The 24,981-nt window shown below is 39.6% G+C and overlaps 1 protein-coding gene across 1 annotated transcript in view; it reads left to right on the forward strand.

The window, feature by feature from the left end:
- The window catches only part of tdrd9 (tudor domain containing 9), a 143,306-nt gene that overhangs the window by 72,826 nt on the left and 45,499 nt on the right, over nt 1-24,981 (forward strand). Inside the window, exons 13-23 of the mRNA XM_043697529.1 lie at nt 9,176-9,280; nt 9,848-9,945; nt 10,632-10,763; nt 10,892-11,054; nt 11,174-11,237; nt 13,805-13,868; nt 14,751-14,795; nt 18,683-18,736; nt 21,192-21,308; nt 22,049-22,156; nt 24,435-24,535. Coding sequence (XP_043553464.1) covers nt 9,176-9,280; nt 9,848-9,945; nt 10,632-10,763; nt 10,892-11,054; nt 11,174-11,237; nt 13,805-13,868; nt 14,751-14,795; nt 18,683-18,736; nt 21,192-21,308; nt 22,049-22,156; nt 24,435-24,535 — 1,051 coding nt within the window. The remainder of the gene's footprint in view (nt 1-9,175; nt 9,281-9,847; nt 9,946-10,631; nt 10,764-10,891; nt 11,055-11,173; nt 11,238-13,804; nt 13,869-14,750; nt 14,796-18,682; nt 18,737-21,191; nt 21,309-22,048; nt 22,157-24,434; nt 24,536-24,981) is intronic.

A 24,981-nucleotide genomic window follows, 5' to 3' on the forward strand; every position in this document is an offset into this window, starting at 1 on the left:
GATGAAAGGCAATGATCGGGAAAGATACTGATTGATGAGTAACTGGTAAGCTATTCTGCTCACAACAAGTAATTAATCAAGTTCAGTTCCAGTTAGCCAGCTCATTTGAGTATAATTTGACTCCTGTGATATGTGGGAAGTAATGGACACCCCACATAACCTTACCAAACATATCAGCAGACATTTCTCCAGCTGTAAAAGATTGAGCTCTGGAGTTTGAAACTTGAGTAGCAACTAGAGTCACTTTGCTTTTGTGAAGCAAAGACTTAGACAGACAGCACTGCTAAGGAGGCGGTTTGGAGCTTGCAGAGAAAGTGGGAACAGGTGACAATTGGGTAGTCTGAGGGAATTAAGTAGCTAATACAGGAGTCCTTTGAGTTACTCGTGCATGCTAACTGGTTTTTCTTTTGGATACTGATGAAGATGGTGGTTCCGTACCAAGTCCGTGGCAGCAGAGGTGGCTTAGCTGAACAGAAAGGGAAAAAGAAGATTAGTGATGGGAAATTAATGTTAATTGTAGGGTCCTGGGGAATGTCGTCGAACAGATACCAAAGGGTGCAGGTGCATAGTTCCTTGAAAGTTGCATCACAGGTAGGCAGGCATTTGGCATGCTTGCCTACATCGCCCAGGCCCATTGAGTATAGGGATTGGAGGTCCTTAATTAGTGGTGTTCTGCATGGATCCATACTGGGACCTCTGCTGTTTGTGATGTATATAAATGACTTGGATGAAAATGTAGATTGGTGAGTTCGTAAGTTTGCAGATGACAAAGATTTGTGGAGTTATGGCTAGTATAGAAGGTTGTCAACGGATACAGCGGGACATAGATCAGTTGCAGATATGGCAGATGCAGTATAATGTGGGTAAATCTGAGGTGCTGCACTTTTCGAGATCAAATGTTAAAGGAAAGTACACAGTTGATGGCAGGACCCTGAACAGCTTTGTTGTGTAGAGGGATCTTTGGGTTCAAGTCCGTAACTCCCTGAACCTAGCCACACAAGTGGATAGGGTGGTAAAGCTGATGTATGGCATGCATGTCTTTATTGGTTCGGGAATTGAGTACAACAGTCAAGATATCATGTTGCAGCTTTAAGAACTTTTGGATGAGGCCAGACTGTTAGTATTGCATTCAAGTCTGGTTGCCACATTACAGGAAGGATGCGAGGTTTTGGAGAAGGTGCAGAAGAGGCTTATCAGGATGCTGCCTGGATTAGACAGTATGAACTATAAGGAGAGGCTGAAAAACTTGGGTGTTTTCTCTGGAGCAGCGATGGCTGAGAGGAGACTTGATAGAAGTCTATAAGATTTGAGGTGCAGAGATAGGGTTGACATTCAGGATCTTGTACGCCCCCCCACCCTCCAGAGTTGAAATGTCTAAAGCTAGGAGGCATGCATTAAGGTGAGAAGGGGGAAAGTACAAAGGGAATGTGAGGGAAAGTTTTTTTTTACACAGATTGGTCAGAGTGTGGAGTATGCTGCCGGGGTTGTGATGGAGGCACATACAAAAGAGTCATTGAAGGGGCTTTTACGTAAGCACATGAGTATGCAGGGAATGGAGGGATATGGTCCAAGAAGAGGCAGAAGGAATTAGTTTAATTTGGCATCATGCTTGGCACAACAATGTGGGCCGAAGGGACAATTCCTATGCTGTTCAATTCTATATTCTATGTCATGTTGCGGTTGTGCAGGATGTTGGTGAATCCACTTTTGGCATACTGTAAAGTTCTGGTCACCATGCTATAGGAATGACATTATTAATTGGAAAGGGTGCAGGAGAAATTTAGTCAGTAGAGCTTACAGCACCGAAACAAACCCTTTGGTCATATGAACCTTCCAGCTCAGCGAGCAAACCTACATCCAAAACTTCATCCTGAGCTACAGATCTTTCAAAACTTGCTGATCTAGTCCCGTTTCCTAGCATTTGGCCCATATTCCTCTAAATCCTTCCTATTCACTTACCCATCTAGATGCCTTTTAAATGTTGTAATGTTCTTTAGCCTGTTCCCCTCGATCCGACTCCCTTCTCTGGCTCTTTATCCCATTCCCTCAATTTGTCTCCCCTCTGGTTCTTTAACCTGTTTCCCTTGATAAGTCATCCCTCTCTGTGCACCCCACTCTCCTGCCACTGGGAAGATTTCCATCCTCACCTACTCGATTGAATCCCTATGTTGTGATTCTAAGCACCGCGATTCAATCCCACCTTTCCAAGAGAACGATCCTGGCTTCTCTCAGTCTCTCCCCTCAAACTAAAGGCTCGAATATCAGAGGGAGGGTGACCTCATTTGAACACTTGCCACTTCCTTTAAAATTTGTTCTGCTCCCATCTCAAAGGGGCACACGTTCAACAGAGTGAGCTAAACCGAGGCAAATGGCAACCGTGAATGAAATGCGACTGTAGGCAAACTGCCCCTTCCACATGTCCTGTGTCTCTTCTTTGAACTGCTGTCAACACACTCACATCCTCCCTTCAATAAAGAAGCCAATACCACACTATACTCCGCATATCATCTCAAGACAGTTTGGGGTATATTTATCATGCCAGATCTTGCCCCACACAACTGACTGCTGCGTTTCCCAAGTCGTCATCAAAAAACAGTTCTGATGCCTGCTACATACTTCCAGGTGTACTAGGCATTAATATCTCGTCAATTACATTGTAATTATGTGAAGATTAATGATCGATATTAATTGTCCTTGAGCACATGTGAACAAAGGAAGGCTGGGAGACTGGGGCTGTTGGATGTGAGCTGCAAGACTGAGGAAATCAGTGAACTTTCACCACAAAGAGAGTGTGTGTCAAAGCGGAGGAGATCGAGCCCTTGTAGGAAGTGCAGTCTCACCATGGCCAAGCACTTAAAGACTGAATACCAAGAGGGACTGTAATGTTTAACTTTTAACTTTGTTCCTTATTCCTTTTGTTCTTAAGTTTTTGTACCCAGTTACTTGTACCTAAGGCAGCACTATGCGTGGCTTTTCACTGTACTCCTGTAAACTTGAGTATGTGACATTAAATTCTAAATCAAAATTAAACTGTACTCATAAAATCCATTGAACCCCAACAGTGTGGAAGCAGGCCGTTCAGTCCATTGAGTCCATACCAACCTCCGAAGAGCATCCCACCCAAACCCATCCCCCCTGCCCTGTCCCTGCCTTTCCCATGCATAACCGACCTAGCCTGCACATCCTTGGACGTTATGGGCTATTTAACATGACCAATCCACGTAATCTGCACATCTTTGGGCTGTGGAAGGATACTGGAGGAAACGCACGCAGACGCAGGGAGAGTATGTAGGCTCTACACAGACAGCTACCCGAGGCTGCAATCAAATCCAGGTCCCTGGCACTGTGCTGCAGCAGTGCTAACCACTGAGATGCTGTGCCAGCCCTTTGTTTTTAGCTAGGATTCTATTAATTCAGGTTGGTAGTGGATTGCAAGGAAAGCAATTTGTGGAATGTCTGAGATTTTTTTTGTTTTTGGAGCAGCTAGTGGTGAAGCCCCTAGGCAACAGGCAATACTGGATTTTGTGTTATTCGATGAGGCAGACTTGATGAGGGAGTTTAAAGTGAAGGAACCCTTAGGAGAAATGATCATAACATGATTGAATTTACTCTGTAATTTGAGAGGGAGAAGATAAGATCAGAGGTAACAGTATTACAGTTGAATAAAGGCAACTACAGAGGCATTAGGGAAGGGCTGAGTAAAATTAACTTGGAGAGGAGCCTAGCAGGAAAGACAGTGGAACAGCAATGGCAGAAGTTTCTGGGAGTAATTCAGGAGACACAGCAGAGATTCAGCCCGAGGAAAAAGTAGTATGGTATAGGGAGGATGAGGCAACCATGGCTGACTAGGGAAGGCTGGGATAGCATAAAAGCAAAAGAGAAAGAATGTAATGTGGCAAAGGGCAGTGGGATGCCAGCTTGGAAGCTTGCAAAGACCAACAAGAGGATAACAAAAAAAAAGATAAGTAGAGAAAGGATTAAATTTGCTGGTAAGCTAGACGATAATGTAAAGGAAGACTGATTGAGTTTCTTCAGATCTGTAAAGGGCAAAAGAGGCAAAAGTGGACATTGGGCCCTGGGAAATGATGCTGGAAATATAGTAGTCTTTTTGTGGAAAGCCATGACCCTCTCACTAGTATCCACACATACAGATGAGGAAGGACACCACTTCGACTGGGACAACACATCCATCCTAGGACAAGCCAAACAAAGACATGCACGAGAATTCCGAGAAGCATGCATTCCAACCGGAACTCTATCAACAAACACATTGAGTTGGACCCCAACTACCACCCCCTGAGAAAAGGAACAGGAAGTGTCTTCACCACAGGAAATGACATCACCAACCCAAACGTATAAATAGAAAGCAGGAATTTTCAGCATTGCTTCGCCTGAGGCCCACTGAAGATGTTACCTTGTAGGGTAACAAAACGTCTGGAAATGAACCTTCCAATTCAGCGAGCAAGCCTATATCCAAAACCTCCACCTGAGCTACAAGTCTGCTCAAACCTTGACAAGGCTCAGTGTTGGGACCAAAACTTATCATTTTATACATTAAGGATCCAGCTGAAGGAACTGAGGGCTTTTTGGCTAAATTTGCAGATGATACAAGATTGATAGTGGGGGACAGATAGCATCGAGGAAACGGGGAGGCTGCGGAAAGATTTGGACAGGTTAGGAGAGTGGAAATGGCAGATGGAGTACAATGTGAGAAAAGTCTGAGGTCATGCGCTTTGGTAGGAAGAATAGAGGCATGGACTATTTTCTAAATGGGGAGAAAATTCAGAAGTTTGAAGTGCAAAGAGACTAGTCCTGGATTCAGATAAAATCCAAGTCAGGGATGCAATATGAATCGATCAGTAAGAGCTGGAAGAATTTGTCTTTGGGCAGTACTATTCACAACCACCTTGAATTAGACCGTAAGACATAGGAGCAGAAGTTAGGCCATTCAGACCATTGGGTCTGCTCTGCCATTCAATCATGGCTAATACGTTTCTCAATCCCATTCTCCCATTTTTTTACCCCATAATCCTTGATCCCCATCATACTCAAGAACCTATCTCAGTCTTAAATATACTCAATGACCTGGCCTCCACAGCCTTCTGTGGCAATAAATTCCATAGAGCATCACACTCTGGTTAAAGAAGTTTCAACCTTATCGCCATTGAGAAAGGTCCTGGCTTTACTTTAAGGTAGTGTCCTCAGGTCCTAGTCACTCCTACCAATGAAATATCTTCCTAACATCCATTCTGTCCAGGCCAGTCAATATTTTGTATGCTTCAGTTAGAACACCCTCTCATTTATGAGGCCCAAAACTGCACACAATACTCAAAATGTGATCTGACAAAAGCACATCCCTGCTTTTGTATTCAAGTCCTTTCAAAATAACATCACTGCATTTGTCTTCCTAACTACTGACTCAATCTGCAAGTTTACCTTGAGAGAATCCTGGACTAGAATTCCGAGAAGCATGCATTCCAACCGGAACTCTATCAACAAACACATTGAGTTGGACCCCAACTACCACCCCCTGAGAAAAGGAACTGAATGCCAAGGGCACATTTACAGGATGTTTCCAAGAATGGAGGGTTTGAATTATGGAGATAAGTTTGGACTTTTTACTATGGCACGTGGGAGGTTGAGGGATGACCTTAGAGAGATTTATAACATTGAGGGGCACAGATAGTTTGAGTCGGCAAGACCTTTTTCCTCAGGTTGTGGAGTTCAAAATTGGAGGACATAATTTTAGGGTAAGAGGAGAAAGATTTAAATGGGACCTGAGGGGCAACGTTTTCGCACATAGTGGTTCGTATGTGGAATGAACTATGAGGAAGTGATGGGTGCAGGTACACTTACGACATTTAAGATGTTTTGACAGGCACATGAATGGGAAAGATTCAGAGGTATATGGGCCAAACCTAGGCAAATGGGGCTAGCTTAGTTCGGGAAACCTGGTCAATATGGACAAGTTGGATTGAAAGGTCTGTTTCCAAGCTGTATAACTCTGTCTCTACATAATTTTGTTTGTTAGGGGAACAAAATGGAATGATAGATGAGTAGGTTGCCTCCCTGGTGCCAGGGCTCACAATGCCATTGAGCTGCTGTGACACATTATCCTCGGAAATTTGAATAACCAAAGCTCATGGTCGACATTAGTTACAGCAATGTGAATTGACAGAGCGTTGAGGTCCTGAAAACAGATTTAGACACTTCGGAAAGAAGTGAAAAACCAGGACCTCAAAAGCAGCCACCTGAAGATTATAAAATAAAACTAAGCAATGCAGCTGTGGGAGATCTGAAACATTAACAGAAATTGCTGGAGAAACTCAGCAGGTCTGGCAGCATCTATGGGAAGAAAGCAAAGTTAACGTTCCGAGTCAGACTCTTCATCTTCATCCTCCCATGAAGATTCTTTTTCATGAAGAGTCACTGGACTCTAAACAATAATTCTGCTTCCTTCCCATAGATGCTGCCAGATCTGCTGAGTTTCTTCACGTTGTTTTCATTTCAAGATCATTTTCAGTTTCATGTGTTAGTCACTGTAGGACTAGCGGGATTGAATAATGTGTTATGACCAGGTGAGGAATGATCTGCTCTGGTCTCTTTATTCCCTCTGTCAGGTGGAACAAATACTTAATTTAAATTGAAGTATGATAGCTGCATATTAAAAAGAACTTAGTTAATCAGATTAACAATAAAGAAGAGGCAATTCCAAGGTTTTCTTCAGTGAAAGAGTATGGAGTTTTATTATCAATTAAACCTGAGAAAAACAGGCCATCAACATTAAAAAAAGAAGTTGGGAAGAAGGGTATCTGCTGCACATAATAAGAGCAAATACAGTTATCCCTTGGGTTGAGAAATGAAAAGACCTGAGTCCAGTTATTTATTTGTTGTCTTGTTTTCTCTTAGTGGTGAAACTGCAGATGTCCTAGAATTCTCAGTGAATAGTTCGTGTGCCAAGTTTCTTTTCACTAGCTAACTTGAGGGAGATTGAGTGAGAGAGAGCAAGAAGGAAAGAAGCACTTTCAGTATTCGTATTATTAACAGTACATGATGCTTCATATTTGTTGCTCAAAGATTGCTGTTGATAAACTGTTTATTGTGATACACCCAAGCTTGTGGATAACAGAACGAGGTAGGAATGTGAGTTGAGGCAAATGCAAGGAGGTTTTAAAGGGATTTGGACAGATGAAGTGGTTGGGCAAGAACATGGCAGATAAAATATAATGCAATTAAGTGTGAAGTTATCCACTTAGGTGGAAAAAAAAATGGCAGATTATTTCTTAAATGATAAGAGGTTGGGAAGTGTTGATGTCTAAAAAGACCTGGATGTCTTTGTTCATGACTAAATACAACCGTGAAACTGCAGGAAGCAATTCGGAAATCAATTTGTATGTTGGCCATTAACACAGGGGATTTCAGTACAGGGGTAAAGATGTCTTAATATAGTCTGAATCTTGGTAATACCACATCTGGAGTGTTATGTATAGTTTTGGTCATCTTATCAAAATATGGTGAAGGAGCACAATGGGAGTTCCCAAACTAACCACTGGGCTGGTGGAATTGCTTTAAGAGGTGCGATGGAAGAAAAGCAACCTATATTCTTGAAAATTGACAAGAATAAGAGGTGAGCACATTAAAATATACAAAGTTTCTATAGGGTGTGACAAGGTGAATGTGGATAGGACGTTTCCGCTAACTGGGAAGTTTTGACGTAAGGGGTATAGCCTCAGAGTAAAAGGTAAACAATTTAAGATTGAGATGAGGATTCACCAGTCTCTTCACTCTGAAGCTAAAAGTCTTTTAGCCTGCTTGCTCTGACTGTTTCTTATTTGAGAATGGAAAGAATAATTAATTGTGGAAACTATCTTACTTTTTGGAGGAGGATGAGGTTATATTTGTCATCCTAATTAATGCATTTATTTCTGGATCATTCTGGAAAAAAACTAAATTTTGTTTTGCAAATGATTCATAGTGTTTGTGGAGTAACTTAAAGATTTTACACACTTTTCTGACCTAATGCAAGTTCAATACAAGAAGCATAGGATTGAGCAGGGGAAGTGGCCAAAAGTTGGATTCATTTATTCACAGGAATAAAGAAGGTTAACTACAATTGTCAGGTTTTGATGCGGCTATATTTGGAGTGCTCTGTCCCCTTTTGATCTCCATATTTTAGCAGCAATACATGTATTGCTCGATTTATGAACAGATTGGGCTGGAGGCGTGGAGCGACTGAGAGCTGGAATGGAGTGGGCTGGAGGCCTGGAGTGGAATAAGGACAATTGTTCGACTGGGGTCTGGCATAGGTGGTCAGCAGCTTGCGAGGTCGGACAAACTATGTGTTGTATCTAAGATTTGTACTTGGGTACTTTTGTATCTCATGGCTCCATGACAGGCAACATTATAAACCTTCATTGTACTCCTGTACCTCTGTACTTGAGTACACATAACAGTGAAGGATATTCTATTCTATCTGAAGGATTCTGAACTTCTAACAATAAATCTGAACTTCCAATAACTGGATAGTACAAAACATTTGCTTTGATGCATTTACGGTATCAACGTACACACAACACTATTGATTGAATGTAACTTAAACTTTAAGCCACCAAATGGGAGACACTCAACTTATTTTTAGCACAACCTGAAAAACATATTTGGCATTCATTATGATATGCTTCAGGCAGACATTAGGCAGTCCAAAGTAATTGTTAACTCAAAGATTTTCTACTGTGGTTATTTTTTCTTAATATGGCAATTTCTAATCCTGGTATTGTCCTTGGTGAGAATATTACTGAAGGGCCACCCTCTTGAGCAAGGTAAAGTTAATCTAAATTTGCTTTAATTCCTCAGTAGTTTGATCTTTCGATCAGAATATGAGCTTCTAGCCATTTTCTGGCTGAAATGAAAAAATTCTTCTTGTAAATATTTATGAATCTTCATTTTCCTCTACTTCCGAGTTTTGAATATATTTAAGGTAGAAGTACACGGAGATGTGGTATCTTGGAACTGAGGGATATGGGAACAGGTTGAAAATGTTCAAACTGAAGTTCAGCCATAATTGTATTGAATATTGAAGCATATGGCCTGCTCCAGCTGTTGGGTTCTTATGTTTGTCCAACAATCTAATTACTATTTGTTCCAACAACATTGTTTTTCTTCCTCAAAATATTAGTGGTAGACTTCTGTTTAACTCGTCATCTCGTTTGTGATGAAGACACAAACTACCAAAGTCTTCGTTTGAGCTGGGCTTCAAAGATGAGTTGTAACCAGAGGAAAGGTAGGGAAAGAAAACTGTCCAGTTTGAATTTTTTGTTGCATGTTTTGAATGATTTGAGGAGGAAAATGCACAAATTTCAGTTTTGGGGTCTTCATTTTTCCACATATATGTATTGGTAACTGCTTTAATTGTAGAGTTAATAGATAACATAACTAATTCCATTCAAACTTCTCTGTCACGTAGATATAGTTTGCTTGCATGATTTGTAACTGGTTTGGATTTTAGTATGTGGTGAACTACATTTGAATCACTAAAATAGGTCATGTATTTGGGTCGGCTTATGATATTTTCATTTTGAGGAATTATTATTCACTAGGACATGATTAGAATTCTCTTGAGATAGTTAACTTTATAATATCCCATGATATTACCAGGCAGGTAGATCCTTTGGCATCTCTAAAAGAGCAATAAATTTAATAAAGAAATATTAAGTGTGGAATTGGTCTGTTTACAAGATGAACTTGAAATTCTGTTATCCGAATTCTGTAACCTGTAGTTAGAACATGTAAAACAAAATTTCTTCATTTCTTTCTTTTTAAAGCAAGATTTTATATATATCTTGAATAGGCCGTGCTGGTCGTGTTTCAAAAGGATACTGTTATCGGTTGGTAACGTGTGATTTCTGGACACATTGCATTCCTGATCATGCAGTACCAGAGATGCAGGTATTAACTTTTATTTCCAAAAATCATTCCTGCATATCTGTTTTCACTTTCAATGAGACTAATTTAAACACTCTTGGTTTCGTTAACTGTTTGATCCATTTAACAAAAATATTTTTAATGATCATTTTTCAGGAGAATTCATTTGAAATTTCCATTATCTGAAGTATTGCGTAAAATACATTAAATACAAATCAGACATATAAAGGTATATTTTCATATTTTTTAAACACAAAAATGAGGTCAAAATCTTTTTTCTTGCACTTACCAGTATTTCAAGAAAGAAGCCAAACTTAGAAAGGAAGCAGCTATTTGTACAGTGTGATCACACATTTAAACCCTTTTCATTGAAGAAACGATTATGGAGTTAGCCAATCTTTGCTGCAGTCCTGTGACAGCACCTGGTTTGCATGTAATCAGCTGACTGCATGTCTATGCCAACTATAGTCTAATCAGTTGAAAACATATAAATTGTTTCTTCTAAGTTGGTTTTCTTGTCCTTTAGCCTTGATGTTGGCAGAATAAAAAGCATCAATTTCATGTCTCATGTTAGCATTGTTTATACTCTGTACTATAAAGCAATTAATTGTACACTAGTTAGTAAAGTCTGAAAAAACTTATTCAAACTAGATAGCTTTTTGACTTAAGTTTTAAGGTATAGTAAAGAGAAACTTTTTTTTATTTCTTAGCGCTGCCCATTAGGCAGCACTGTACTGAAAGTCAAATTACTGGACATGGGAGAACCAAGAGCATTGTTGGCTTCTGCTTTATCTCCACCCAATTTGAAAGACATTGAACGTACAGTCCTACTACTGAAAGAGGCAAGTCATTGAAGAGTGCATAAAAAACTGACCTTTTTGTAATGAACTTTAAGTAATCATATATATGTAAAATATTACCTTAAGTGGCAAAAGGCACTAACAACAATTCTCTGTCTTCCTGTATAAAGGTGGGAGCACTTTCTATTGAAATAAAAGGAATAGATAATCCATACGACGGAGATCTAACTTTCTTAGGAAAAGTATTGGCATATTTGCCTGTGGACCTCCACTTAGGGAAACTTATAGTCCTAGGACATGTGTTTGGCTGTTTAGAGGAGTGCCTAATTATTGGTAAGCATATAGAAAAAAATGTAGAATATTCACTTAAAATTTTAAAAAATGAATTCCAGGTAATAAAACTTTGACAAACTTTCTGAAGTTAGTTCTAAAAATTGCAATTTTCATTCCAGCTGCTGCTCTTTCGCTGAAGAACTTTTTTGCAGTGCCTTTCAAGCAGCATCTTGAAGGATATCGGTAAAGTTGATTTTACGTTGGTTGGTTGGGGCAGGATGAAAAGCAGAGGGAAAGATGATGAATCCAATAGAATGTTACTTAATGCACTTGGTCCTCTTCTTCTGGAAATCTGCAGGAAATCCCCACTGGCCGTAAACAGAACGGTCACCTTTGTCTGTTTCCTCTTCAATCTTCCCCAGTCTCCTCTCAAACTCCACTTGTCTATGAGACCTCCCCCTCCTGCTTCAACTTTATTTCCTCCAAATTGCTGACGAACCACCCCCTCACGTCAATAATGGCTTGAGAGTTAATGGTTTTCTGTCCTCAGTTCATGACCCCCTCACCATCAAATTTGTCGTCACCAAATCTCTCCTCAAAACAAAATTCTTTCCTTGCAAACCACTGCCTTTTGTTATATTATGTGAAATGTCCCTTTCTTTCGAAAGTCCTTTAATGTGCTGTTTCCAAAACCAATATCATTTTTCTCAGAAGTTGATGTAATCCTTTCATTCAGTTTCCCTGTGCCACAGGATGGTACACCCTCTTCCTCCTCATCTCTCAACTTTCTGCAGTCTTTGACATGGTTGAGTCCACATCTACCTCTAAAATTTCTCAACATTGTCCAGTTGGATGGAACTGCTTGATTGACAGTCCTGTCTGTCACAGTTGAGATGGGAATTCTTGGTTGAGGAAAATGGAAGACATATCTGAAGCACGGTCATTGAAAGTAACAGCATTGGAACAAATGCAATGAAAATGGTGAAACAGGAAGAATGGAGAAGAGTACTTACAGAAGTCATGATGTGAGGAAGTGCTCTGGGTTGTTGTGAGAGTTGATAAGCTTAAAATGAACATTAGTAGACAGTTTGTGTTCAGAAGTGAAGACTGAGAAGTTAAGAAAGAGAAGGCAATAATCAACAAAAGGTAAGAGATGCATGAGGATCTAACACTAATGTTAGGGATTCCATTTCTTAGGTGAGTTATTGAACCTGTCTCCTGAGGTGGATCTGAAAGAGTCCATGACACTATTTTGAAGTTTAACAGGTGAACTGTCTAGCCAGTATTTCTTCCTATCTGCTCTTTCTGAACTTGCCAGGATTTTGAGCAAATCCATCATATCATGCTCAACAGACAGCACATGGACTGCAGCAATTCAAGGAGGCAGCTCACCACCACCACGTTCTCAATGGAAACTAGGGACAGACAATAAACATTTGATCAGCCAGTGATGCCCACAATCAGCAAGTGAATGAAAAAAAGAACCTTCATCCAGATAAGGGTTTGCAATATCCACAGGTATAGTGAACCACAAGTCTTTCAATGGTCTGACTCCATGTGAATTTGGAGGACTGGGCCATATCTTGTCTTCCCATTATGGAGGCAGGTGGCTTGGGAGTTCAGGTGTAGGCTTGCAATATACAGCAGGTGCTGTAAGAATCAGATTCCAGCCACCATTTTTGCAACTTCATAGATACTCTTTTTCATGAAAATCAAGTCTGATGTATGATGAGCAAATTTCAAAATTGTGCCCAGCACACACAATCTAGTTCATTATACATCAAATAAAGTAGTAGCTCCCACTTATGAGTAACCTCACTATATACCATTCTCCATAAGCAATCATTCATCATGTTGTTTACTGTCATTCAATCAATTTGTTAACCATGCTGCCAATGTTTATCTAAAGGCTTTTGCTGACAAACATATTTTTGACTTCAGAAGATGCTTTCAGGAGTTTGCATATGCCACGCATTGCAGGGCTCATTTTTTTTTCTCTTCAAGGGCTCCCCTTGAAATTTCATAAGGGATACTTTTATTATTTTCAGTTTCAGTATTGCTAACAATTTGTAGACCCTCTCCATCCCCTTTTTGCAGTCCCTTGTGCCCCCCACCCACACATTTTGCATTTTGCAGCCTGTGTCCTTGATCAATGTCCTTGATCTCACTTTCGCGCTTCTGTCAGCAGCAAGTTTGAAATGCAATGAGCATGTGATTGGAGCTCCTGACTGTTTTACTTGATTTTATTTACTCGGGAGACCTTTCTGATTTGTTGACATTGTGAATGAATTGTCCCAAGTGAACTGTGGGGATTTCGGGAACAAATTTGCCCATTGTCCCAATGTATTGAGTGTTGATCAATTACATTTTCCTTAACTTGCATTGTTACTATATCAGAAAACTCCAATCGCTTTTGTTTTAGCTAGATTATACTATTGGATACGGGGAACTTCTGTGCATTTTACGTGTTCAGTTGAAGCAATCCATATTCTTCTCAGTTACACAATTTTGGGAAATATATTAATTTCAAGCACATATTTTAGAGCAGGTTTGAGCTGTTCACGTAAAATTTTAATATTGTTGCATCAGACCATATGCAATTTGATCACTATGTTTTTCATTTTGGTCAGTGGAAGGAAAATTCACTAAATATTTTCAGAATTGTAAATGTTGAGGTTGCACAACTGATAAACGTGGACATTTTCACTAAAATGCAAACCTCAATTTACATTTGATGGAATTTTAATGTGTAAATTTGTATTGTGCTTATCTTGGAATTTCATGTTTAAATTATAATTCTATATGTGCAGGAATAAAATGGAGTATTCAGATGGAACTTTAAGTGATTGTATAGCACTTGTGAATGCTTTCAAGGTAAAAAAAAATTTGGAAAATTTATATATCTGCAACTGTGTAATATTTGTTACTATTAAAGCGGTTAGTAATGATGTTTTGCAGTAATTTAGTAATTGCTCTCAACTAGCTTAACACCTTTCAAAGATTAGTTAAACCCTTAAGATTTGTATTTCATATTATCCCCTTTGTAATAGTAGAGCTCAAATTAGTTGAGAAGAGTTATCATGAAAAATTAAAAATTTAGTTAGCTTGGTTGGTTGGACGGATAGTTTGTGATGCGGAATGACGTCAACAGTATGGGTTCAATTTCTGCACCTGCTGGGGTGACAATGAAGGACTCACCTTCTCAACCTTTCCCTCATATTGAACTGTCACCAGTCGTCTCTCCCTCTCTCTCATGAGAGAGCAGTCTCATGGTCTGGTAAGACTATGGTGATTTTTTCCTTGTTTCAGAATCTGTATTATACATATCAAAATAAATCTCTGGTTCAAATTGTTGAAATTTATTTTTGGGTGAGGAGAACATTACAGTGGACTTCACTCTCTCAGGTATGGAAAAAATGTAGGTTTGAGTTCACATTCCTGATCAATGTGCAGTTGTTCTGTAGCAAGTACACATAATTTGTCAAAAAAGTGAGTATATTATTGGCTTTGACCATTGATCCTGTCCTTTTAAGGTTGATTAGCTTAACTTCAAGGCTCTAACAAACATTGATTAAGTAACTACTTGCTCAGCCCTTCAATTCTCCATGGCTTCTCTCCCCCTGGAGTCTCAATTGCAGAGATACCAACTCTTATCGCTTCTTCTGAATCTGTTTTGTGTGTTCTGCGACTTTGAGCATTATAAGACTAAGGTGCAATTGTTTGATGAGTATTTTGTGTGATTTTGTTTTCTCACAGGCATGGCGTACATGCAGAGAACAAGGACAGCTGAGATTTCCCAGGGTTCGTTATTGCATGTTTACTCTTTCAAAAATAATTAGCATCCAAGTGTTTGAGAGTTATTTGTTCATTCATTGACAATGAAATGCAGCACTTCAAACCTTACATTATAATTGATCAATGCTTTCTTTACAAAGTCAAATGCTTTCAGACTAAGGCGATGCATACTCATTTTGTTCAGGTTTTAATTCAGTACATTATGAGACAGTTACAAGCTGCAGATAACTTGTATATATACTTGATGGTCATACAAACAGAAAATATGAGCTAGGGTAGCCATTTGGCCCATTTGAGCATGCTCTGCTATTCAGCATGATGATGGCTGATCATCCAATTCAGTACCGTGTTCCGCTTTCTCCTCATACCCATTTGTCCCTTTAGCACTAAGAACCATAACTCCTCCTTGAAACCATTCAGTGTTTTTGGCCTCGACCTGTTTCTGTGGCAGAGAATTTCATAGCTTCACGACTCTGGGTGAAGAAATATCTCCTCATTTTAGTCCTAAATAGCCTACCCCTATCCTTAGACTTTGACTCCTGGTTCTAGACTCTTCAGTCATCAGGAACATCTTTCCTGCATTTACCCTGTTAGAATTGTATAGGTTTCTTTGAGCTCTCACCTCATTCTTTTAAATATAAGCGGAAATAGTCCTAATCAATCTCGTGCCTCTTTATATATCAGTCCTGCCATCCCAGGAATCAGTATGGTGAACCTTTGTTGCTCTCTCTCTGCAGCAAGAGTATTCTTCATCAGATAAAAATGATGAAAACTACACACACCAGATGTGGTTTCACAAAGACTCTGTACAACTGCAGTCCGACGTCACTGCTTCTGTATTTGAATCCTATTGCTATGGTGTCATATTTTTGTAATTGACTGTCTCCACCAAATATAGTATCTATGACTTCCCCTTGATATTCATCTGTACTGTTATGTAAAGTATCCCACCATCTTTTGATCAGTAATAATAAAACTGGATATTTGTAGAAAGTGATGACCGCAGATGCTGGAGAGTCAGAGTCAAAAAGTGTGGCGCTGGAAAAAGCAAAGCAGGAAATAATCAATGACTTTATCAACAAATGTGTGGAGGACTGCAGACCGAGGAAGTCAATCCGGGTGTTCCCCAACAGGAGAACTTGGATGAACCAGGGCATACAGAACCTGCTAAAAACCAGACATGAGGCCTTCAGATCAGGAGACCCACTCAAATATAAACAAGCCAAGTATGACCTTTGCAGAACCATTAAGACAGCCAAAGACCAATACCAACCCAAACTAGAGACTCAGGCAAATACCCGGTGACTATGGCAAGGACTGAATGACATCACAAGTTCTAAAAAGAGACAATGCAAGATAGCAGATGATGACACATCCCTCCCAGATTGTCTCAACGTCTTCTATGCTTTGAGCAGAATTTCAGTGGGAAAGTAACGCCTATTCCCACAAGTCCTGACGAACCTATCCTGACAGTCACAGCATCAGAGGTCAGATCAGTTTTCCTTCGTATGAATCCAAGGAAAGCGATGGAACCAGACAAAATACCAGGCTGTGTACTCAGAGCATGCGCAGATCACCTGGCAGAAGTCTTCTCGGACATCATCAACTTCTCCCTGCAGCAGGCCACTGTCCCTGCCTGTTTCAAGAGGGCCAACATCATCCCTCTGCCTAAGAAGGCTCATGGACATGTCTCAATGACTACCACCCAGTGGCCTTAACTTCAGTGGTTATGAAGTGCTTTGAAAGGCTGGTCATGGCATTAATCAATTCCAGCCTCCCTGCTACTCTTGACCCACTCCAATTTGCCTATCTAACCAACAGATCCACATCAGATGCCATATCATTTGTCCTTCACTCCTCCCTAGAACATCTTGACACCAAGAACAGCTACGTAAGAATCCTGCTCATTGACTACAGTTCAGCCTTTAACACTATTATCCCCTCAAGACTGATTACTAAACTTAGTGTTCTCTGACTAAGCAACTGGATCCTCAGTTTCCTGACCCACAGGCCGTAATCAGTGAAGATTGGGGGCAATATGTCATCCTCAGTAACACTCAACACTGGAGCCCCCGAGGGGTGCGTGTTCAGAGTGAGTACCTGGAACATGCCACCAGAGGAGGTGGTCAAAGCAAGCACAATAGCAGCAGTCAAGAAACCTTGGACGAATACATGACTAGGAAAGGAATAGAAGGATACAGTTGCTGTAAGTGAAAACAGTTTTAGTATGTAAGGTTAGTGCAGGCTTGGAGGGCTGAAGGGCTTGTTTTTGCACTGTATTTTTCTTTGTCTGAATTGTCCACTCTGCCATGCGATCTCCGCCATTGAGAGGATGAGCAGCAGGATTGTGGGAGCAAAGTGACCTCCAAGTTGTCATCTTAATCAAAATGCATCCTGATTTGAACATCCTTTGTCCTTATTTGATCACACTTCTATAATTGCCATGACAGCACCACCAGCATATTGGCGGTGTAGTGAAAGAGAGTATGCAAAAGAAAGATTTCCTCTACATTGGGGAGACAGGCCGCCTACTTGCGGAACGTTTCAGAGAACACCTCTGGGACACCCGCACCAACCAACCCAACCGTCCCGTGGCTGAACACTTTAACTCCCCCTCCCACTCCGCCAAGGACATGCAGGTCCTTGGCCGCCTCCATCGCCAGACCATGGCAACACGACGCCTGGAGGAAGAGCGCCTCATCTTCCGCCTAGGAACCCTCCAACCACAAGGGATGAATGCAGATTTCTCCAGCTTCCTCATTTCCCCTCCCCCCACCTTATCTCAGTCCCAACCCTCGGACTCAGTACCGCCTTCTTGACCTACAATCATCTTCCCGACCTCTCCGCCCCCACCCACTCTCCGGCCTATCACTCTCACCTTAACTTCCTTCCACCTATCGCATTCCCAACACCCCTCCCCCAAGTCCCTCCTCCCTGCCTTTTATCTTAGCCTCCTTGGCACACCTTCCTCATTCCTGAAGAAGGGCTTAAGCCCGAAATGTCGATTCTCCTGCTCCTTGGATGCTGCCTGACCTGCTGCGCTTTTCTAGCAACACATTTTTCAGAAAAGAAGTATTTTAAAAGCTTCATGCAATCCCAATCTAAGACTGTGTATTTTCAGACCGTTTGTTTTATTCACCTTGAATGAAGAAAGTGTGAGATAATCAGTGGAGATTGGAGTGATTATGGAATTGTCCAAACAATTTGTATTTGAAGACACACTGAAGATGTATAAGGAATACTTAAAACTGCATCATCTTTATCACCAATGTTCTCTCTTGTAATGTACATTAGCGGCAGCTGCTTAGATTCTAATTCATGTTTTTAATAAAATTGAAGGACAGGTATTATTGAAAAATGTCCATTCTTCATTGATCTTGATACTACAGTGCAGTTATTGTTATATCCAGTACTATTTTATCTTATGAAAATTTTCAAGGTAGACCAGAACATGCTTGTTTTCATTTCTTCACTTCAGAGTTTTGCTGTTGTTGGCTGCTGTCAGTTGGTCAGTTCTATTCTTCAACCTTAGAGTTTGACTTCCGGTGTATTATTTGAAAAACTATCCTTACAAGTTGATAATTGTGTAGCTGTATGATTTTATTTGGCTACATTTGTTATGAATAGTTGTTAAAATTGAATGAGATTCATAAAAATCATCACTCTTGAAATAACTGGACCATAATGAATTTTATTGGGTCATTCCAACTTGGATGCTTCATAAGACAATTCATAAAAAATGTACAGCTTTGTTTAACTGATTTCAACTCTTGGCATTATTGACTTTTGTTCATATTTCAACATTTTGATTTTGTGTCTCAATATTAAGTTTTGCCCTTTGTAAATTGATGTATTGTGCACCTATTCTTACCATTGTTATTGATATGACACAGGCTGAGTTAGAATGGGGAAAGTCAAATTACATCCAGATAAAAAGAATTAAAGAGGTGAGTTTATTGTCAAGGACTAATATATAACAACAAAGACTGTTAATGTTTAACAATTACCTGGTAGCTGTAATATTCCATTCCCATAGCTGTACTTCTCTTCACAATTTCAAGGAGTTGTTCACATGTCTGTTTTCTTCAATTGCAAGTTTCCTGAAATTACTAAAATGTATTCAAGAACTTCACAATTGCAATATTCTTCTTCATCAGTATACATCTCCATAGGGAGAAATAATTCATGAAGCTAATAGTGAAGTGAATTTAATGTCATTTTGCCTGTGAGCCATTTCTTGCTGTAAGTCTGACACTGCAGTAATGAATTGAAGAAGTGGGGATCTGCTCATAGGATTTTTTTAAAGGAATTTGTCTCTTGTGTATTTGGCTGAAGTTCGAACAAAGTAAGGTTTGAGAACTATTGTAACAAGAATGGAAATGGTGTAACACACAGAAGTGGTTCATTATTTTAGTCTAAGTTATTGAAGGACCTGGGTAGCAGAAGTGCAGTAAACTTCTGCAGATTACGTAATTAATTATAGCACAGAGGACCATTGATTCTAACATATCTGTGCCAGCTCTCCACTGAGCAGTTTCTCTAGCCCCTCTCTCCTTCCTTTTCCAGTGACCTAGCAAAGTTTGTTCTTCAGCTAATCAATAAATTCTTTTTGAGAAACCTTGATTCTGCCTTCACCATATTGTCAGGCAGTGCACTCCAGTTGCTAACTTCTTGCTGCATTAAAACAAACATTCCTCCCATTTTTCCTTTGCTGCTTTTGACACTTACCTTTTAAATATGTACCCTTTGGTCTCAACCTACCATTAAAAATGATTTCTCCTCTCTTCTCTGCAAAGTTCGTTTTTATTTTGAACATCTTCATTCATTTCTTAATCTTCTCCTTCAAGGAGTACAGCTACAACTTCTGCAATCTGCCCATGAAGTTGACTTACAGGATCCCTAGAGACATAATCATGATTCTTTTCTGCACTTTTTCAAATGTCTTCACATGACTCCACAGCTGTTTTTTGAGGTCATGCCAAATGAATCGAATTGGCTGAAGGCTGACATCTGTTATATGTCTGCCCAGTCCACCAACTTTTCGATGTTATCTTGAGTTTTGTCACGATGTTATTCACAATGCATTTTGTGTCATCTTCACACTTTGATGTTGTGCAGTTTATGATCTGGAACTCCATTTTGTAACTTTCTCCAGTTGGAAGTGCAGCTATTTACCAGCGCTCTGTTTTCTGTCTGTGAGTCAGGTTTGTTTCCATACTGGTATAATTGCCATTGTTACATCGGCGCTAACTTGACAGACATACCAATTATGTGACATTTCTTCAACTCTTTTTGTCAATCCTTTTATCTTCTCAACCTTCTGTGATAACTTATCAAACTCTAAAAGGTTTGCCTTTAATAGTTATTAGGCAGGCTTTTGTTAATTAATCTACATTTGTCAAAATGATTGTTAATTCTGCCCTAGTATTGTTTCCAAAAGCTTTTCCATCAACAAGATTAAACTCTCATGGCAATAGTTGGCTGGGCTTATAGTTTTAACCTTTTTTGAACAAGGTTGACATTATTTATTGTTTTCCTGTCCTTTGACCCAACCCCTTTATCCAAGGAGCATCAGAAAATTATGGTCATTGTCTGTAAATTGCAGCCATCTCTAAGATGCAGGTGATGTGGAACTGGTGAGCTTATCAGCTTCAAGTTTAACCAGCCTATAAAAGACTTTCTCATCCCCAATTTTTAACATAGCTAGCATCTCAGCTACCTCCTCTTTTGAATTGACTCTGGGCAGCATTTTCCTTGCTAAATACAGGAGTGAAGTACTCATTTAGTACTCACATTATGCTCACATTCAGCCTCTCTGTTTACATCTTCTTTTAGGACCTTTCCTGTTTCCCAAATATGTATGATTTATATGTTGAAAGAAAATTGAGATTGTCTTTCATAAGCGTTGTCTATCTTTTTGTACTTTTTCTATTTCCACTCATTACTGTTTTTCATATTCTCTTCAAAGTTTTATATTCTGCCCGATTCTGAATTACAGAATAATCTAACATCTGTCTTGTCTGCTTTATTTTCATTATCCAGGGAGTTCTGGCTAAATGTGTTTGAAAGACAGATCATTACTCTTGTTGTTTTGTCTGTCAGTTTTTGTTTTCCATTTCTGGGTTGGATAGTCTGCCATCTGATTGATCTTGCCCCTCACCTGATTGATTATTCTTTCTTCTAGATAAAATAGCGAAGACCTGTGGTAATTATATGATTTCAAAACTAGGTAGGGTTTGCAGCGTAGGATTTCAAAAGAAGAAATTAATTAAGTTCTGAAAAAGGGTTATTGGACCTGAGACATTAGCTCTGATTTCTCTCCACAGATGCTGCAGACCTGCTGAAATGTAATGTTTTTCAACATGAATTCCAATTAATTCATTTTTGACTGGTTCCTCCTAGGTGGCACAGTTGTATGAGGAATTGAAAGAACGTGTCCAATGTTTTAATATGTGTGTTGATCACCCCAGTGGGTGTACAAATGAAGAGTATGTACATAAACAAAGATTCATTCTGCAGGTACTGTTTTGTTTTTTTCCATGTTTCTATTTTCAAAACTTTTCAAGTTTTACATCTTACCTAAATATTGACCAAATTTTACAACAGCCTGATGTGATGTGTGCACCTGTTATTCAATAGAGGTATCCTGGTCCCTTCCTTGTATGACTGGTCTGGTAAAAGACAGAAAGAGACTCTGCCCCTTACGCACCCAGCATGAAGTTCCTGCAGAGGCCAGGTCCTTGCACATTGACAGCAAGGAGGACTGGGAGCAGGAATAGATCATGTGGAACAACATTTTGCTATGCTTTAATTATGATCGTGGCTGATCTGATTGTGGTCTTTGGGTCACTTTTTTTTTGTTCTCCACCCTCCTCCCCCACACACCCTCATGTCTCTCCTACAAGGGCAAGCACCCTCTCGGCAATTACCCTGTAAAGTCCCCTCTGGACCTTATATGTTTCAATAAGATCACCTCTGAACGTTTTGTGAAGTGCAGAGTCAAGGGCCAATCTGTTCAACCTTGCTACATAACTTGAGCATTTTATCCTCTGAAAGAACCAAGCAAACCTCTGAACCGCTAACACAATTCCTCTTCAAACAAACTTTTATTTTAATGCATTGATGCACTTTGAGCATCTGTTTTTGAAGACCCCTATTTAGGTATCTACTTGCCCGAGTGAATAGACGTGAGTTTTAAAAATTAGAGTTGCCTGCTTTAACTTGTGCTTTGTTTATATTGCAATGTAATTTTTCCATAGGTTGTCCTGGCTGGAGCTTTTTACCCCAATTATTTTACATTTGGTCCAGTCTCTGAAGAAATTGCAATGAAAGAGCTGGCTAGAAAAGACTACAAAACTACAGTAGTGGTATGTAGGCATGACTTGGGAGAATTTTGGTTATGCTTCATTGATTTTTTTGGTATAAAAACTCTGGCATATTTGTTGGAGAATACAGACCAAAATGCTATATTGGCACATGCTTAATTGTAAATGCTTTGTTCGGTTTAAATGTCAAAAAGTGCAGAGCTGGAAAAACACAGCGGGTCAGGCAGCATCTGAGGAGCGGGAGCGTCGACGCTTTGGGCATAAGCGAAGGGTTTATGCCCAAAACATTGATTCTCCTGCTCGTCGAATGCTGTCTGACCTGTATGGTTCCAGCTCTGCACTTTTTGCCTCTGATCTCCAGCATCTGCAGTCCTCACTTTCTCTTGAGTTTAAATATCTACATGTAGAGTAATTATTATTTTTTAAATAAAAACTCTTGACAAATAAAATATTTCAAAAACTTCATTGAATTGTAAACCTTACTTTGAAAGAATTAAAAATAGCCACTTCCATGATTCAAATGAAAAAAATTCAGCAGTATCATGCTCAATTATAAACATTGGTTTGAGGTGGTCATGCTCAAAATCCTGGTTCTGTTTTGTTTTTATACTTGCTTTTCACTGTCATGAAACAATTCTCTTCCTTTAGTTTAAATTTCTGAAACATTTGTGTCAGTGTTGTGAATATTAGAACCATCTCTTGTATGTTATATTAGGCACTAAAAATTCCTGAAGAAGGGCTTATGCCCAAAACGTCGATTCTCCTGTTCCTTTGATGCTGCCTGACCTGCTGCGCTTTTCCAGCAACACATTTTTAAGCTCTGATCTCCAGCATCTGCAGTCCTCACTTTCTCCTACTAAAAATGTATTGTTTTGGTTTAAACATAAAATGAATTACAGTTGAACAATTACCAGTTCTGAGGAAAGGTCACTTGACCCGAAACATTAACTCTGATTTCTCTCCACAGATGCTTTTGGAGCTTTCGGAGCGCTGCTCCTCCACAACCGTCTGATGAAGGAGCGGTGCTCTGAAAACTAGTATTTCCAATTAAACCTGAGGGCTATAACCTGGTGTTGTGTGATTTTTAACTTTGTTTTCTTATGCTCTTTGTGCTTATAAAAGCCATGCTTGTTTTGATGAAAAGGTGAAAACAGGCATTGAATGGCTGCTATCCAGGTATGACATGCCCGTTGCAATTGTAGTTTTAGCAACTTCGGTCTTAGTACATATTTTTCGAATCAGCCTCATAATATATTTTAATCAAAAATGTTATGAGGCCTCTGAAATAGGTAGGTCTTGAGGACAGTTCTCCTGGCTCAGAGGTAGGGATATTGCCACAGTACCACAAATGGCCGAATTCTTATCTTCATTGATAAATGCTGTAATTTGAAATAGGCTGCACTTGAAGGCATAGTACTTGTGCTGATTGGTTGGAAGTTTTCTGAGCGCAGGTGGGTTTTACTCATCCAGTTCGACCAGGATGGTTTGGGAACCAAGAGACAAGAACATAGCGGCACTGAAAGTCCTGGTAGAGGGCTTTCAAAGAGAGTAATCAGTGGTGTTATGAAGGAGAGTCATTGGACTTGAAATTTTAACTCTTTCCAGCTTCTTTCCAGCTGCTGTCAGACCTTTCTGGTTTTGTTCCAGATCTCTAGCATCTGGAGTATTTTGCCTAATTTCAGCTCCTTTGTATCATGGTCTTTATATATCATGTACTCTTAGTAGTGAATGTCCAACTCCTTGTCTTATCCCTTTGTTTTGAAGCAGTGGGTACTGCTGTGCTATGGTCTCCTACCTTTCTCCACTTCTTGCAGTTTGCAGGTCTATAGGAAGACACCATTGACCAAGTGTTTATTGTTCCTGGTGAATCTAGAAGGACTCCCAGTCCACAAGTTAATCCTTGTAGAAGATTTCTAGGATAGCTATGGACAGTTCTTATGAACTCTTGACATTGTATTCCAGTAAGTCTCCTCATATGTTTCAAAAGACTGCTTCAAACCTGCAGCAACAAGTCCACAGGGAAAATAGACAAGGTCGATGTCAATCCTTGCAATGACTTGTTCACTCCTTAAATCATTGGTTGTTGTTAGGTGAGGGTGATCTGCCAACAGCTATTTATTAAGTGTACATCTGTGTTAATAAGTACAAACAGACAATTCAAGTTGCAACCCGCCTGTCAACAATTCTACGTAGAAATTAATGATAAAATGTTTGTCTCAAATAAGAATTAAACCTTCACTTGTATTTCAGAATGAGTACCATAGCCACCATCCTGTCAATTTTGTTGGAGGAACTAAAATCTGATATCATTGTGCTGTAGGTGAGGAATGTCCCACCTTATGGATTCCTATACTACCAACAGTTGCTATCTCTGTTCAGGCAGTGTGGTCAAATCAGAGCTCTTTCATTTGATGGTTCAAAGTAAGTTGAATTTGGTTTGCTGATAACTTCATTAACGTGTTTAAATGAACTTTGACTCAATACATTGGGTGGGTTCTCAGCTTTATTGTAACAATGCTAATGTTTAGATTTGTTTTCTGACCTATCCAAAATGCTTTGAATGTTCAAGGAAATTTACATCAATAAAATAGAAATTCAAATGACAAAAAGCCTTCATTCAGAAGATAAAGGGGGGATTGTGAGAGGCAAAGTAAATTTGTGATTTCACTGTTGATCTCATTAAGAAAATGTCAGTGTTTGTACTGTTTATATAAATATAATATTAGTGTAGTCATTGATGTTAACTTTAAGTATTGGTGCTGTGATACTGCAGGAGTTCTTCTTCCAGTAAAGTAATATGTCACTACCTTATCCACAGCTGAATTCAGAAGCAAAGGGTTCTCCTCTATTTACTGCTGGGTTGAGTT

Source organism: Chiloscyllium plagiosum, chromosome 10 (genome assembly GCF_004010195.1).
Source record: "Chiloscyllium plagiosum isolate BGI_BamShark_2017 chromosome 10, ASM401019v2, whole genome shotgun sequence".
Classification (NCBI taxonomy): Eukaryota; Metazoa; Chordata; class Chondrichthyes; order Orectolobiformes; family Hemiscylliidae; genus Chiloscyllium; species Chiloscyllium plagiosum.